Below are 16,255 nucleotides of genomic sequence, written 5' to 3' on the forward strand. Positions count from 1 at the left end.
AATAAAAATTGCCTATTATAAAAATGAATTTTATAAGATTATATTAGATTATATTTCTTACTTTGTGAAAATTTAATGTGCCAATCACAGATTTTTTTTTTTTTTCATATTGAAGTTCATTTGTTGCCAAAGGGAAATATGCTTATCTGGCTGTAAGAGCACAGAGGGAAATTATTTCAACATTTTAAAATGATAACTTTCAGGGCACCTGGCTGGCCCAGTCAGTAGAGCATGTACTCTTGATCTCAGGGTTGTAACACCCCATGTTGGGTGTAGAGGTTACTTAAAAATAAAATCTTAAAAAAATAAAATGATAACTTTCAACAGATGTTGGCATGGGAGACCTATTTGAAGCCTTGAACACATGGTCATGAAGCCTTGAGGTCAAGGCAAATCTGCCTCTTGAGAAATGAGCAGTGGGAATCAGGGACTGGTTTCTGTTTCCTAGAAGGCTGCACGTGTGGGGGGGCCAACTGGAGGCAAGGTGTGAGTAAGGGGTAGTGCCAGTAGTGTGTTGGGCCAGCTCTTACCAGCACACAAGAGTTGATAATTATATTTTCTGGAATTTTGCAAGTCAGCTGCTAAACATAGCTATTATTAAAAATTAAATTATATAGACTTATAATTAAATACATAATATTAAAAACAAAGTAATCAGTACTGAGCACTCATCACTTCCAAATTATTTTACTACATTTTACTATTATCTGTTTATACTCTTAAGTTTAAGGTTACTTCCATTTACAGTGTACGGTGTAACCTCTGTACACTAGAAATGCTACATAATAATCTGCTACTGCATATCACGTCCCAACTCTGCATTTAGTAGAATCGTGTCAGTAGCTTGAAATTGGCCAGATTGGGAATATTTATACAGTGAAAATCAGCTTCTTCCCCCTAATCTCCCATCTGCTGGAAAGCTGGTGGTGGTGGTGGTTAAATATTTACCTGCTCACCACTGGATAGTGTCCAGAAGAAGGTGGGAGATTGAGTGATGTGATTTCTTCCCTGTAACACTCTCAAGACTTCAGCAACACTCTCAATATACTTCAGTATATTTTCTTTTCTTTCTTTCTTTTTTTAATGTTATTTATTTTGAGAGAGTGTGAGTGGGGGAGGGGCAGAGAGTGAGGCACAGAGAGAATCACAAGCAGGTTCCATGCTGTCACCACAGAGCCCAACCTGGAGCTTGATCCTACAAACCATGGAATCATGACCTGAGCTGAAATCAAGAGTTGGGTGCTTAACTGACTGAGCCACCCAGGCACCCCTATTTTATTTTCTAAGGAAACTAGTGAAATAGCCAAGTTCCAAGGTCAGAGTGGCATGGGGTAGAATTAAAGATGATAGATCAAAGTGAATGATGTGGGGATAGAAAACTGCTATTCTATCTACTAGAATAGAGTAGACTACAAGAAATGTTGGAGATGTACTGAAATTGTGGAAAGGGCATTTTTATATTCTGAAGGGCTAAATGTTGGGGGGTTAATTTGTGACCCCCAAAATTATAATGTTCATATAATAAAACCTTTCAAAGTATTATAATTTCATTGCTCACTATTATTCTTATCATCAGGAAGTGCAAGTTCAATTGAACATAATGAAAGATGTGCTATTTAAGAAAGTTCAGGAATTACAGACTGAGACAATGAAAGAAAAAGCTGTCTTATCAGAAATTGAAGGAACTCGTTCCTCTCTAAAGCACCTCAACCATCAGTTACATAAACTGGATTTTGAAACCTTGAAGCAGCAAGAAATTATGTACAGTCAGGTAGATGATACTCTTAATTAATATCTTCCTTATTGATTTGTTATAGTTGCGGTGGTCAGGATACTGCAATGTCCTGAAAAAAACAAAGATTTTGAAAGCACTCTTGGAGGGATAGATGGATGCTGAAGATGGGGTTTCATGTTTGGTCAGTAGTAGGGTAAGGGAGCCTTAAAAACTATTTTTTTTCTTGATTTGAAATAAACTGGTAAGAGGATAGACAACTCTAGTGAGGGACAGCCATGCTTTAAAGGAACATAGGGCAACTGGGCCTGGACTGAAATAAAACAAGGAGTGAGATATATGAGACCTGGAAAAATGGAGTCTTAGCTGTGCAAACAGACATCCCGCCCCGACCCCTAGACTGATAGTTTAAAAGTATTTTAAAAGTTTTTCTTATTTGTTCTATTCATAGATTCTGTCTCATGAAGCCTTAATATGACCCCTCTCTACACCTTAATTTCCCTGTCTAATGTATTCTTAGTTTCTCAAAATTAAAGATGCTAAAGTATTATTTAAGAAAATAATTCATTGGAAGTTCGTTAAATTTGAGCCATTTGTGGCTAACAATTCGTGACTCCTTTTGTGTATCCCTTAGAAAATGTACCCTCGAAAATCCATGTCCTTGTAAATCCAGTGGATTTACTGCAGTTGCATCTTAGTAGTGGGGGAAATACCTTCCTAGCTGACTTCTTATATTTTCAGAAGATTACTTACTTCTATGTCACTATTATGTACCTTGGTTATTGAAGAATAGTTTGCTATTTCTCCGCTTAGAGTTAAGAAGGATTTTATATTATAAATTATTGAAGGATTAAAGTGACTTTAGTAAATGATGACACCTAAGACTAAACTTATAAGAAAGTGTTTATTGTGTTTTTACATTTGTAGAAATGGTTTTAACTTTGTTTGTCTTTACTATCTTTTTTTAAAATGTGTAATAGGATTTTTACATTCAACAAGTGGAACGCCGAATGTCACGATTAAAAGGAGAAATTAATTCTGAAGAAAAACAAGCTCTTGAAGCAAAAATTGTTGAACTTAAAAAGACATTGGAAGAGAAAAAATCTACATTTGGCCTTTTGGAAACACAGATCAAGAAGCTTCATGTAACTTAGTCAAAATACTTTTGATGCTTTAAATATCCTAGTCATTAGTTACTCTGTTTTAAGTCAACATGTTCCTAAGACTTTACTTTGGATAGGATGATTGCCAAGTTACCTGCATATATAACAAACGTATGAACGAATGTTCATGTTTCTATACTGACTATGAGAGAGAATATAACATTACTATTGATTATGCATTTAATATATTCCAAGTATATTACATGTCTTTAGCATTTCATTTAATCTTTATCAGTGTCTTGTGAGGGACATATTATTATTTGTGTGACAGATTAAGTAAATTGTCCATGGTTACACAACTAGTATGTGGAGAGCTAGGATGTGATCCCTGGTCCATCAAAATACTCTTAAATAGTACCATGATTTAAAACATTGATAAATTCCATTTTTGATTTTGTTTTTTCCAGATAACTTGATTGCCCTTTATCACTGAAATGACCCTTTATGGGTCATCTGTTGTTGTTATTCATATATTTACTTGGTAACAATATTTTGAATGACTATTTTGTTAATAAGGTAAAAATGTTCTTCACCTTTGAGTATTTTAATGTTTATGGTCATATAAAACCTGTATTCAGGGAACCTATGTAATGTAAAACCTATGTTAAAATTTAACTGGAAAGTAAGAGTGAAGGAGTGAGATCATGGATCTGAATGGGATGAGAACCCCAAAGAATTTGTCATTTACAATTTGAAATGCTTGTGTTGAGTGTCCTCTAGTGGTTATAAAAAGAATTGCTCTGAATTCCTTTAGGGCTACCAAGGTGAAAGTGAGCTCTTATTTTGTAAAACAAACAAACAAATAAATATTTATTTTAATATATTTTTTAGTTAATATATAGTATAGTAATGATTTCAGGAGTAGAACCCAGTGATTCATCACTTACGTATAACACCCAGTGCTCATCCCAACAAGTGTCCTCCTTAATGCCCATTACCCACTTAGCTCATCCCCCCACCCAACACCCCTCCAGCAACCCTCAGTTTGTTTCTCTGTATTTAAGAGTCTTATGGTTTGCCTCCCTCTCTGCTTTTATCTTATTTTTCCGTCCCTTCCTCTATTGTGCTCATCTGTTGTGTTTCTTAAATTCCACATATTAGTGAAATCATGTTATTTGTCCTTCTCTGATTGACTCATTTCACTTAGCATAATACATTCTACTTCCATCCGTATTGTTGCAAATGGCAAGATTTCATTCTTTTTGATCACTGAGTAATATTGCATTGTCTATATCTACCACAGCTTCTTTATACATTCATCAGTTGATGGACATATGGGCTTTTTCCCTAATTTGGCTATTGTTGATAGTGGAAATGAATTTTTAAAGATATTAAAGCTAGTTAGCCTTCTAATGAAGGTTTGCTCTTCTAAATAGTAGCATGACATTGTGAAGTCATTCTGCATTACTTCTCCCATCCCACTCCATCTACTCTTTTGCATAATAGAAACAAAGTCCTTCTCGTTGAAAATCACTTTCAGTTAAAAGTTTTTCATTCTAAAAGTTAATTTTATGAAATGACATGTTTATAAAAAAATTCTTAGTGTCTTACTACAATCTTAGGCATTTAAAAAAATTTTTTTTTGAGAGTGAGACAGAATGTGAGTGGGGGAGGGGCAGAGAGAGAGGGAGACACAGAATCTGAAGCTGGCTCCAGGCTCTGAGCTGTCAGCACAGAGCCCAACATGGGGCACAAACTCACAAGCTATGAGATCTTGACCTGAGCCAAAGTCAGAAGCTTAACTGACTGAGCCACCCAGATACCCCTACAATCTTGGGTTTTGATTTCTCAGAGAAATATAGGTAATGAGAAAGGCATAGGAAGGAGGGAGAGAGGAAGAGAAAGAAAAAGACAGAGGGAGAGAGAAATAGAACTACATCTTGAAACTAGAATGTTTTTGCTTTAGATGCCCAGACAGGACTGAGACCACTAACCTTGTTCTGAGCTCTGGGTGAGTGGAGAGATGCAAACTGTTATAAAAACAGTAAGCTGGTATCTGGGAATGTGTGACACAGTTAAGCATCTACTGGAATTAGATCTTTTCTAGCATTTTTCTCTCTAGCAAGATGTGATTATACATGTAATTAAATAATAGTGATAATACCTGACATTTCTTTGTGTCAAACACTGTTGTATATACCCGTCGACAGTAACATCTTTAATCTTCACAGGGAAGAAGGTGTTGTTACCATCTCTATTTTAGAGATGAGGAAACTGAGGAAGAGATTACCCACCAGGGTCAGATGACTAATGTGTAATTGAGGCCATCTGATTCTAGAGCTTGTGCTGTTAACAAGACCCTATGGTTTTTAGACTGTTAAGGTTTATACCTTCTGTGACTTGGGTTGAATCAAATAATTAACTTCCTCCTCATATTTCTACCCATAAATGGCAATCATTCAGTAATTCACGTTGAACCATACATACTATTTCCCAGAATTAGAACCTAAGCCAAATCAATAAAATCAATAGGTGATAAAATGAAAATGTTTCTATATGAATATATCCATGTATATTATATTGGAAACATTAGAATGTGAAGAGTGAGATTTAAAAACCCAATTATCATAAATATTCAATGGAGCATATAATTTAATGTAAGATATGTTTAATAGTATGTGCTTAATGCTATTTAAAATATGTATTTATGTACCTTTTCCCCCTTTTTACAGAACGATCTTTATTTTATCAAGAAGTTACATAGTAAAAATTGTGGTGAAAAACAGTCCCTCATGACCAAAATAAATGAACTAAACCTTTTCAATGACAGATCAGAGAAAGAATTTAATAAAGCCAAAGCTTTGAAACAGGTGCAGTAAAATCATATATGCATATATTAAAAACCACATGTTTTAATACTAATTATAGAAAAAATTTAAAATATATCAAATTATAAGGAAGTAAACTAAGTCATTATAGTACCTGTATATTAGAGAAAGTGTTAAAGTTATATTATTTCCTTTCAGTCTTTTGAAGAAAATTGGCTTTATATATATTATAAAAAAATTGAAAATATATGATCTCTTTCCATGTATGTCTCCAAACATTAAATATTCTTTTAGTATTCTTTAAAAATTATTTTTAAGGGCTTTCTACAGGTTATTGCATGAAGTTACCATAATTTAGTTAACTGTCTCCTGTTTTTTGGATACGTGTTTATTTCCAATGTTTGGTCATTCTGTTATAGTAATCTCAGGGGTGCCTGGCTGGCTCAGTTGGAGCATGTGACTCTTGATCTCAGGGCCATGAGTTTGAGTCCTACATTTGGTATGGAGCCTACTTAAAAATATTCTAAAAAATAAAAAAACATAAATAGTATTATCATATACCATGGATATATATCATTGCATAATTGTTCAATGAGTTCCTTAGGGAAAATTTCTAAGTGTATAATTATGGTCCAAAAAGAATGAATATTTTCAGTGTCTTGAAACTATTTTCAAGCCTATTGTTTTCTAGAGGATTCAGTTAATACTCCCACCAACAGGGTGTAAGCATTCTGTTACATTCACCACCAGTAAGCCTAGATATTATAATTTATAACATTGTTGCCAGTTTGATGGGCAGACATGGTATCTCATTGTTTTAGTGTATATTTTTTAAATTGGTGACACGTGAAAACATTTCATGATTAAACATAAAATTTAAAATATTTATGTTTAAATAAAAATATTTAAAACATTTTTTCTATTATGATATATTCCATTATCTTTCTTTTTTGGATCTCTAGTTTATTATCTTGGCCCATATTACCATTAGGAGATATATCATATATATATATATGTATATATATACACACACACACACACATATATACACATATATATATATATACACATACACACACACATATACACACACATATACACACACACACTTTTTTAAATGTTTATTAATGTTTAATGTTTATTTTAATGTTTATTTTGAGAGAGAGAAATAGAGAAAGAGAGAGACAGCATGAATGGGGGAGGGGCAGAGAGAGAGGGAGGCACAGAATCCAAAGCAGGCTCCAGGCTCTGAGCTGTCAGCACAGAGCTCAATGTGGGGCTTGAACCCATGAACTGCAGTATCATGACCTGAACCTAAGTCAGACACTCAACCAACTGAGCCACCCAGGTGTCCCAGGAGGTTTATATTTTTAAGTAGCTTTGCAAAAGACCTTCATACGTAAAAATATTAACTCTGTCATAAATATTGTCAATATTTTTTCCATTTATGTTTACATTTTTATTTAGGTTTTTGACATTAAAAACTTAAAAAAATTTTTTTAAATTTATTTTTGAGAGAGGCAGAGACAGGGCATGAGCAGGGGAGGAGCAGAGAGAGAGGGAGACACAGGTCTGAAGTAGACTCCAGGCTCTGAGCTGTCAACACAGAGCCTGACATGGGGCTCGAACTCACAAACCATGAGATCATGACCTGAGCTGAAATTGAACACTTAACCAACTGAGCCACCCAGGCACCCCATTAAAAACTTTTCTTGACATCAAATATTTAAGTGTTTTTCCCTGCATAATTTTTATGCTTAGGAACTTCTTTATCATACTAAAAATCAAACAAATGTTTACTATTCCAGTAATTGCATTGGTTTCATCTCTTACATTAAGTTTTTCGTGCTTCTGGAATTTATTTTTGGTACATTTGAGATGTATGGATATAATCTTTTCTCCAACTGAAAAGCTATGTTTTGAAATAATAAAGTCTTACATTCAGGAGGGTTTGTTTCTATTCTGAAAATTGATCTATTTGTGTATTCTTGTATCAATCCCCTATCCATGACTGAATTCTTCAGAATAAAAATTTTTTACACATTATTTTGTGAGATTTAATTTAGAATATAAATGTGCTTCTCCATAGGGCTTTACATATTTCCTAGATTGTACATTTCATTTTTAGGAGTGACTTCTTTCTTTTTTCTTTTAGTAAAATTTAAATTTCAAATTGAAATATAATAAAAGACTTGAAATAACTATAACCCTTTTCCTAAAATAAAAAACGAACAAAAACCATCACTCAGAGCAATCTAAATTTAATCCTACTTATCTTGGTCAGCGGTCAAATTAGAAAATGTTGTATTTTCAAGTTTGACTTTTGTGGCGATAAGAAAAAAATTTTGGTTTGGGTATAACATTAATTATTTCAATATCTGACAATTTTGTTGTTGATAGGATTTGATGATAGAAGACAACCTTTTAAAACTTGAAGTTAAGCGTACTCGAGAAATGCTTCACAATAAGGCAGAAGAAGTACTTTCTCTGGAAAAAAGAAAACAACAATTACACAGAGCTATGGAAGAAAGAATCGAAGAAATTAAGGTTCATAAAACAATGCTTGCATCACAAATAAGATATGTTGATCAAGAACGGCAAAACATAAGGTGATAATTCTAGTTTTAAAATACTGCTAAAAGTTTTTGAAAATGTATGGCTGACGTTAGAAGAACTGACTGGATGTTTATCTTCTTGTTTGAAAAGGCTTTTAATATATAGAGCATATTTTAGTCATAAATCTATGCTTTTTCCTCTCTCTCTTTTTTAGAAAATTAATTAATTATTTAATATACATCCAAGGTAGATAGCATACAGTGCAACAATGATTTCAGGAGTAGATTCCTTAATTCCCCTTACCCATTTATCCCATCCCCCCTCCCACAACCCCACCAGCAACCCTCTGTTTGTTCTCTATATTTAAATCTCTTATGTTTTGTCCCCCTTCCTGTTTTTATCTTATTTTTGCTTCCCTTCCCTTATGTTCATCTGTTTTATATCTTAAATTCCCCATATAAGCGAAGTCATATGATATTTGTCTTCCTCTGGCTGGCTAATTTTGCTTCTCATGATACCCTCCAGTTCCATCCACGTAGTTGCAAATGGCAAGATTTCATTCTTTTTGAATGCTGAGTAATACGCCATTATATGTATATACCACATCTTCTTTATCCATTCATCTGTCGATGGACATTTGGGCTCTTTCCTGACTGGCTATTGTCGATAGTGCTGCTATAAACAATGGGGTGCGTGTGTCCCTTTCAAACAGCATACCTGTATCCCTTGGATAAATGCCTAGTAGTGCAATTCCTGGGTCATAGGGTAGTCCTATTTTTAATTTTCTGAGGAGCCTCCATACTGTTTTCCAGAGTGGCTGCACCAGCTTGCATTCCCACGAGCAGTGCAAAAGAGATCCTCTTTCTCCACATCCTCGCCAACATCTGTTGTTGCCTGAGTTGTTAATGTGAGCCATTCTGACAGGTGTGAGGTGGTATCTCATGGTGGTTCTGATTTGTATTTCCCTGATGATGAGTGATATGGAGCATTTTTTCATGTGTCTGTTCGCCATCTGGATGTCTTCTTTGGGGAAGTGTCTATTCGTGTCTTTTGCCCATTTCTTAACTGGATAAATTTTTTGGGTGTTGAGTTTGATAAGCTCTTTATAGATTTTGGATATTACCCCTTGATCTGATATGTCATTTGCAAATATCTTCTCTCATTCTGTCGGTTGCCTTTTAGTTTTGCTGATTGTTTCCTTCACTGTGCAGAAGTTTTTTTTTATTTTGATGAGGTCCCAATAGTTCATTTTTGCTTTTGTTTCCCTTGCCTCCAGAGGCATGTTGAGTAAGAAGTTTCTGTGGCCAAGGTCAAAGAGGTTTATACCTGCTTTGTCCTCGAGGATTTTGATGGCTTCTTGTCTTACATTGAGGTCTTTCATCCATTTTGAGTTTATTTTTGTGTATTGTGTAAGAAAGTGGTCCAGGTTCATTTTTCTGCATGCTGAGATCCAGTTTTCCCAGCACCATTTGCTGAAGAGACTGTCTCTGTTCCATTGGATATTCTTTCCTGCTTTGTCAAAGATTAGTTGGCCATATGTTTGTGGGTCCATTTCTGGGTTCTCTATTCTGTTTCATTGATCTGAGCGTCTGTTTTTGTGCCAGTACCATACTCTCTTGGTGATTACAGCTTTGTAATATATCTTGAAGTCCGGGTTTGTAATGCCTCCAGCTTCGGTTTTCTTTTGCAAGATGTTTTGGTTATTTGGGGTCTTTTCCGGTTCCATACAAATTTTAGGATTGTTTGTTCTAGCTCTGTGAAGAATGTTGGTATTATTTTGATAGGGATTGCATTGAATATGTAGATTGCTTTGGGTGGTATTGACAATTTTAACAATATTTGTTCTTCCTATCCATGAGTATGGAATATTTTTCCATTTCTTTGTGTCTTCTTCAATTTCTTTCATAAGCTCTCTATAGTTTTCAGTGTATAGATTTTTCACCTCTTTGGTTAGGTTTATTCCTAGATATTTTATGGTTTTTGGTGCAATTGTAAATGGGATCGATTCCTTGATTTCTCTTTCTGTTGCTTCATTGGTGTATAGGAATGCAACTGATTTCTGTGCATTGATTTTATATCCTGTGACTTTGCTGAATTCATGGATCAGTTCTAGCAGTTTTTTGGTGGAATCGTTTGGGATTTCCATATAAAGTATCATGTCATCTGTGAAGAGTGAGAGTTTTACTTACTCCTGGCCAATTTGGATGCCATTTATTCCTTTGTATTGTCTGATTGCTGAGAGTAAGACTTCCAATACTATATTGAATAACAGTGGTGAGAGTGGACCTCCCTGTCGTGTTCCTGACTGTACGAGGAAAGCTCTCAGTTTTTCCCCCATTGAGGATAATATTAGTGGTGGGTCTTTCATATATGACTTTATGATCTCAAGGTATGATCCTTCTATCCCTACTTTCTTGAGGGTTTTTATCAAGAATGGATGCTGTATTTTGTTAAATGTTTTCTCTGCATCTATTGAGAGGATCATGTGGTTCTTGCCCTTTCTTTTATTGATGTGATGTATCACACTGATTATTTGGCAGATATTGAATCAGCCCTGAATCCCAGGTATAAATCCCACTTGTGGTGAATAATTTTTTTAATGTATTGTTGTATCCAGTTGGCTAGTATCTTGTTGAGAAATTTTGCATCCATGTTCATCAGGGATATTAGTCTGTAGTTTTCCTTTTTAGTGGGGTTTTTGGTTTTGGAATCAAGGTAATGCTGGCTTCATACAATGAGTTTGGAAATTTTCCTTCCATTTCTATTTTTTTGGAGTAGCTTCAAAAGAATAGGTGTTAACTCTTCTTTAAATATTTGGTAGAATTCCCCTGGAAAGCCATCTGGCTCTGGGCTCTTTTTTTGGGGGGGGGAAGGGGGTAGATAATTTGAATAGTAATTCAGTTTCTTTGCTGGTTATGGGTATGTTCAAATTTTCTATGTCTTCCTGTTTCAGGTTTGGTAGTTTCTATGTTTCTAGGAATTTTTCCATTTCTTCCAGATTGCCCATTTTATTTGGCATATAATTGCTCACAATATTCTCTTATTATTGTTTGTATTTCTGCTGTGTTGGCTGTGATCTCTCCTCTTTCATTCTTGATTTTATTTATTTGGGTCCTTTTTCTTTTTGATCAAACTGGCTAGGGGTTTATCAATTTTGTTAATTCTTTCAAAGAACCACCTTCTGGTTTCATTGATCTGTTCTACTGTTTGTTGTTGTTGTTGTTTGTTTCCATAGCATTGATATCTGCTCTAATCTTTATTATTTCCTGTCTTCTGGTTTTGGGTTTTATTTGCTGTTCTTTTCCAGCTCTTTAAGATGTTAAGGTTAGGTTGTATCTGAGACCTTTCTTCCTTCTATAGGAAGGCCTGGATTGCTATATACTTCCCTCTTATGACTGCCTTTGCTGCGTCCCAGAGGTTTTGGACTGTGGTGTTATTTTCATTGGCTTCCATGTACTTTTTAATATCCTCTTTAACTTCTTGCTTAGCCCATTCATTCTTTATTAAGGTGTTATTTAGTCTCCAAGTATTTGTTATTTTTCCAAATTATTTCTTGTGATTGATTTCGAGTTTCATAGCATCATGGTCTGAAAATATGCACAGTATGCTCTCAATCTTTTTGTACTTGTTGAGGCCTGATTTTTGTCCAAGTATGTGATCTATTCTGGAGAATGTTCCATGTGCACTAGAGAAGAATGTGTATTCTGCTGGTTTAGGGTGAAATGTTCTGAATATATCTGTTAAGTCAGTCTGGTCCATTGTGCCATTCAAAGCTGTTGTTTCCTTGTTGATTTTCTGTTTAGATGATCTGTCCATTGTTGTAAGTGGGGTGTTGAAGTCCTTTACTATTATGGTATTATTACCAATGGTTTTTTTTTTTATGTTTGTGATTAATTGCTTTATATATTTGGGTGCTTCCACATTTGAAGCACAAACATTTGAAGCATAAATGTTTACAATTGTTAGATCTTCTTGGTGGATAGACCCCTTAATTATTATATAATGCCCCTCTTCATTTATTGTCACAGTGTTTATTTTAAAACCTAGATTGTCGGGGCGCCTGGGTGGCGCAGTCGGTTAAGCGTCCGACTTCAGCCAGGTCACGATCTCGCGGTCCGTGAGTTCGAGCCCCGCGACGATCTCGCGGTCCATGAGTTCGAGCCCCGCGTCAGGCTCTGGGCTGATGGCTCGGAGCCTGGGGCCTGTTTCCGATTCTGTGTCTCCCTCTCTCTCTGACCCTCCCCCGTTCATGCTATGTCTCTCTCTGTCCCAAAAATAAATAAAAAACGTTGAAAAAAAAAATAAATAAATAAAACCTAGATTGTCTGATATAAGTGTAGCTACTCTGGCTTTCTTTGGTGACCATTAGCATGATAGATGGTTCTCCATACCTTTACTTTCAATCTGAAGGTGTCTTTAGGTCTAAAATGTGTCTCTTGTAAACAGCATATAGATGGATCTTGTTTTCCTATTCATTCTGTTACCCTATGTCTTTTGATTGGAGTGTTTAGTCCACTGACATTTATAGTGAGTACTGAAAGATACAAATTTATTGCCATTATGTTGCCTGTAGAGATTGGAGTTTCTGGTGGTGTTCTCTAGTCCTTTCTAATCTTTGTTGCTTTTGGTCTTTTTTTTTTTTTTTCATTATTTCTCCCCTCAGAGAGTCCCCCTTAAAATTTCTTGCAGGACTGGTTTAGTGGTCAGGAACTCCTTTAGTTTTTGTCTGGGAAATTTTTTATCTCTCCTTCTATTTTGACTGGCAGCCTTTCTGGCTAAAGAATTCTTCACTGCATATCTTTTTCTGATTCAGCACATTCAATGTATCCTGCCACTCCTTTCTGGCCTGCCAAGTTTCTGTGGATAGGTCTCTTGCGAACCTGATCTGTCTTCCCTTGTAGGTTAAGGTCTTTTTTCCCTTTGCTGCTTTCATGATTCTTTCCTTGCCTGAGTATTTTGTGAATTTGACTATGATATGCCTTGTTGATGGTCAGTTTTTGTTGAATCTAATGGGAGTTCTCTGTGCTTCCTGGATTTTGATCTGTGCCTTTCCCCAGGTTAGGAAAGTATTCCGCTATGATATGCTCACATAAACCTACCCCTTTTTCTCTCTCTTCATCTTCTGGGACCCCCTAAGATTCTCATGTTATTCCTTTTTAAGGAGTCACTGAGTTCTCTAATTCTTATATCGTGCTCTTTTGCCTTAGTCTCCCTAGCTTTTTTTCTGCTTCATTGTTCTCCATAAGTTTGTCCTCTATATCGCTGATTTGCTGCTCTCCTTCATCCATCCTTGCCGCTGTGGCCTTCATTTGAGATGCAGCTCAGTTATAGAATTTTTTTTTTATCCTAAGTAGCTTTTACTTCTTTTATCTCCACGGAAAGGGATTCTAATCTATTTTCAATGCCAGCTAGTATTCTTATTATTGTGATTCTAAATTCTGGTTCAGGCATCTTGCTTGTATCTGTGTTGATTAATCCCTGGCTATCATTTCTTCCTGTTCTTTCTTTTACGGTGAATTCCTTCCTTTTGTCATTTTGAAGGAAGAAAAGGAACTAATAAAGTAAAAAAAAAAATGTTTCTTAGTTAAAAACAAAACCACAAAGTCAAATAAAGGATGCTGGATCCTCGGTATATTTTGGTCTCGTTGAAAGAAGCTTGATAGATTCGAGTAAAAAGGGAAAGATAAGAAAAGGAAAAAAAAAAAGGAAAAAAAACAAAGGAACACGTTTAAAAATTTGAAAAAATGAATACAGTAAAACAGGATAAAATAAAATGATGAAAGTAAAATAGAATTTAAGAAGTTTACAAAAAAGTAAAAAATATAGTAGAGAAAATTTAAAGAAAGATCTTTTTAATAAAAATGAAAAAAATTAATTTTTTCTCTTTCTGTATTCAAGAATAAGAAAAAGAAAAAGAAAAAAAAAACAATAGATGGACCAGCAAACAGAATGAAATATGATTGAAATTACATCCAGTGTCCCCTAGAAGTCAAACTATGAAGCACTTTATAGTCTGTAAACTTAGCAAGAGGAGAGACTTGTGGTGTTCCTCAAGAGCATAGTTGGCTCAGTAGGGTGGGACTTAGTGTAACAGCTCCATTCTCCATTAGATGGCGCTGCTTAGCTTACTGGGGTGGATTGTTGTGGCATGTGTAGGTGTGTATGTGCATGCCCAGGAGGGTTGAAAATGGCATCACCCAGCTACTCAGTTTCTAGTTTCAGAACTCTGTGCTCTTCCCGGCTGCAATCAAGCACCCCTCCTTTGTCTTGGTCTTCCATATACTCCCCACTTCTATACTGTACATGACCAAGCTGTCAGGCTGCCAGGCAGTACCTCCCACCTGACTTTTATCTCAGATGGGGCTCTATTTCCCAACCCCTCACTTCTGAGGGACCGTGGCTTTGACCCACTCAGACCCTCTGGGGGAGGGTCTCACTGAACAATGGCTGGGTGCTGGCTTGCCCCCAGGGATGTTCTTGAGACCGCACTGCTGCCAATGCCCAGAGACTGCAGCTGGATGCCAGCCTGCCCCAGAAAATGTTCACTCACTCGTGTAGCAGCAGTGTTTCAGGGATTATGGTAAATCAGAACGCACTTCTGGTGCCAGGATTCACCCTTAACGTCCTTGTTCCAGCAACCGTGAATGTGGTTATTCTCTAGGGCCTTTGCCTGTGGGGAGGCTGCACAGTCTCTACCAAATGTCCTCCCAGCAGAAGAACTGCCACTCCCTGTGTGGCCTGAGGACCCCTTGGACCTCTCTGTGTTCCTGAGGATTTGCCCTTCCCACCAGAGCACTACCACCTATCCAGCTGTGAAGTTTCAGACTCTGCACTCCCCTTGTTTATAAAGTCTTAATGAAATTTAAACCCTCTCCTTTCTCCCTTTTTTGTTTAGTCCTTTGGGCTGTTTCCACTCTTCCACCTTCTCTCCAGCTGCTTTGGGGAGGGGTTGATTTTCCATACTCTCCCCCTATTTCTATCTTCTTTCCATAAGCAAAAACAGCTCCCTGCCCTCCACGGCTTCTTTTTCCCCAAGTTCAGCTCTCTGTGTAACCTGTCAAGTTCTGTGGTTCAAGTTTTGCATATTGTTTTCTTAATCCTCAAATAAGTTTTGTAGGTATGCAAGATGGTTTAATGTTGATCTGGCTGAATTTCAGGGATGAAAGATGCAAAATAAACTTCCATGCTCTTCCAACGTCTTGGCCTCTCCCTCTTCTCTCTTTCCTTTGACTCACCCTTCATTCTTTAGATCATCCTTTTTACAATGAGATCACTAATTCTCTTGGAACTGATTTTTGTGTATGGTTTGTGTTAAGAGTTCAATAACATGTTTTCCTTTATGGATACCCAATAGCTGCATTTATTGAAACATTTTAGAGGTTTTGCATATATTTTATAAAAAAAGATTTATTCCTAGCTACGTGCTGTTTTTAAAAATGTTTCTGTCAATGTTATCTCCTTTTAAATTATTTCATTTTTGGTTTGTTGCTGGCATTATAAGAAATACAGTTGATTTCTGTGTATTAAGAATCCAGCAACTTGCTTAAACTTTTATTAATTCTGATAGTTGATCTGTAGATTCTGATTTCTAGGTATTTCATTCACATCATTTGCAGTGACAGTTTTGTGTCTCCCTTTACAGTCTTATAACTTCTCTTTCTCTTGACTCACTGCCCTTGTTATCTAACCTTTAGGTCAGTGCTGACTAGCAGTGGTGACTGCAGGTCCCCTTGTCTTGTGCCTGATTTTGAAGGCAAAATGTTCACTGCTTTATCATTAAGTATGAATTGTAGAATTAAAAAAAAATACTCGTTAGAAGATTATGGGAGCACCCATCTATTTTCATTCATTGCTAAGAGGTTATTTTGTTTCATCAAAAGTGGATGTTGACTTTTGTTATGTGCTTTTCCTGCATTCATTGATATGATGTAGCTCCTTTAGTCTGTTAATATAATTAAATATACTGATTGCTTTTTCAAAGTTCAAACAACATTACATTCCTGGAATAAACAAAACTTGTCTGCCACATACTACAT

At 35.9% G+C, this 16,255-nt stretch overlaps 1 protein-coding gene across 1 annotated transcript in view; it reads left to right on the forward strand.

The window, feature by feature from the left end:
* Nucleotides 1–16,255, forward strand: part of CCDC39 (coiled-coil domain containing 39) — a 51,586-nt gene that overhangs the window by 21,176 nt on the left and 14,155 nt on the right. The window contains exons 10-13 of the mRNA XM_019463254.2: nucleotides 1,577–1,771; nucleotides 2,713–2,877; nucleotides 5,568–5,705; nucleotides 8,064–8,272. Coding sequence (XP_019318799.2) covers nucleotides 1,577–1,771; nucleotides 2,713–2,877; nucleotides 5,568–5,705; nucleotides 8,064–8,272 — 707 coding nt within the window. The remainder of the gene's footprint in view (nucleotides 1–1,576; nucleotides 1,772–2,712; nucleotides 2,878–5,567; nucleotides 5,706–8,063; nucleotides 8,273–16,255) is intronic.

This window comes from Panthera pardus, unplaced genomic scaffold (assembly GCF_024362965.1).
Source record: "Panthera pardus isolate Hobbes unplaced genomic scaffold, ASM2436296v1 HiC_scaffold_16, whole genome shotgun sequence".
Classification (NCBI taxonomy): domain Eukaryota; kingdom Metazoa; phylum Chordata; class Mammalia; order Carnivora; family Felidae; genus Panthera; species Panthera pardus.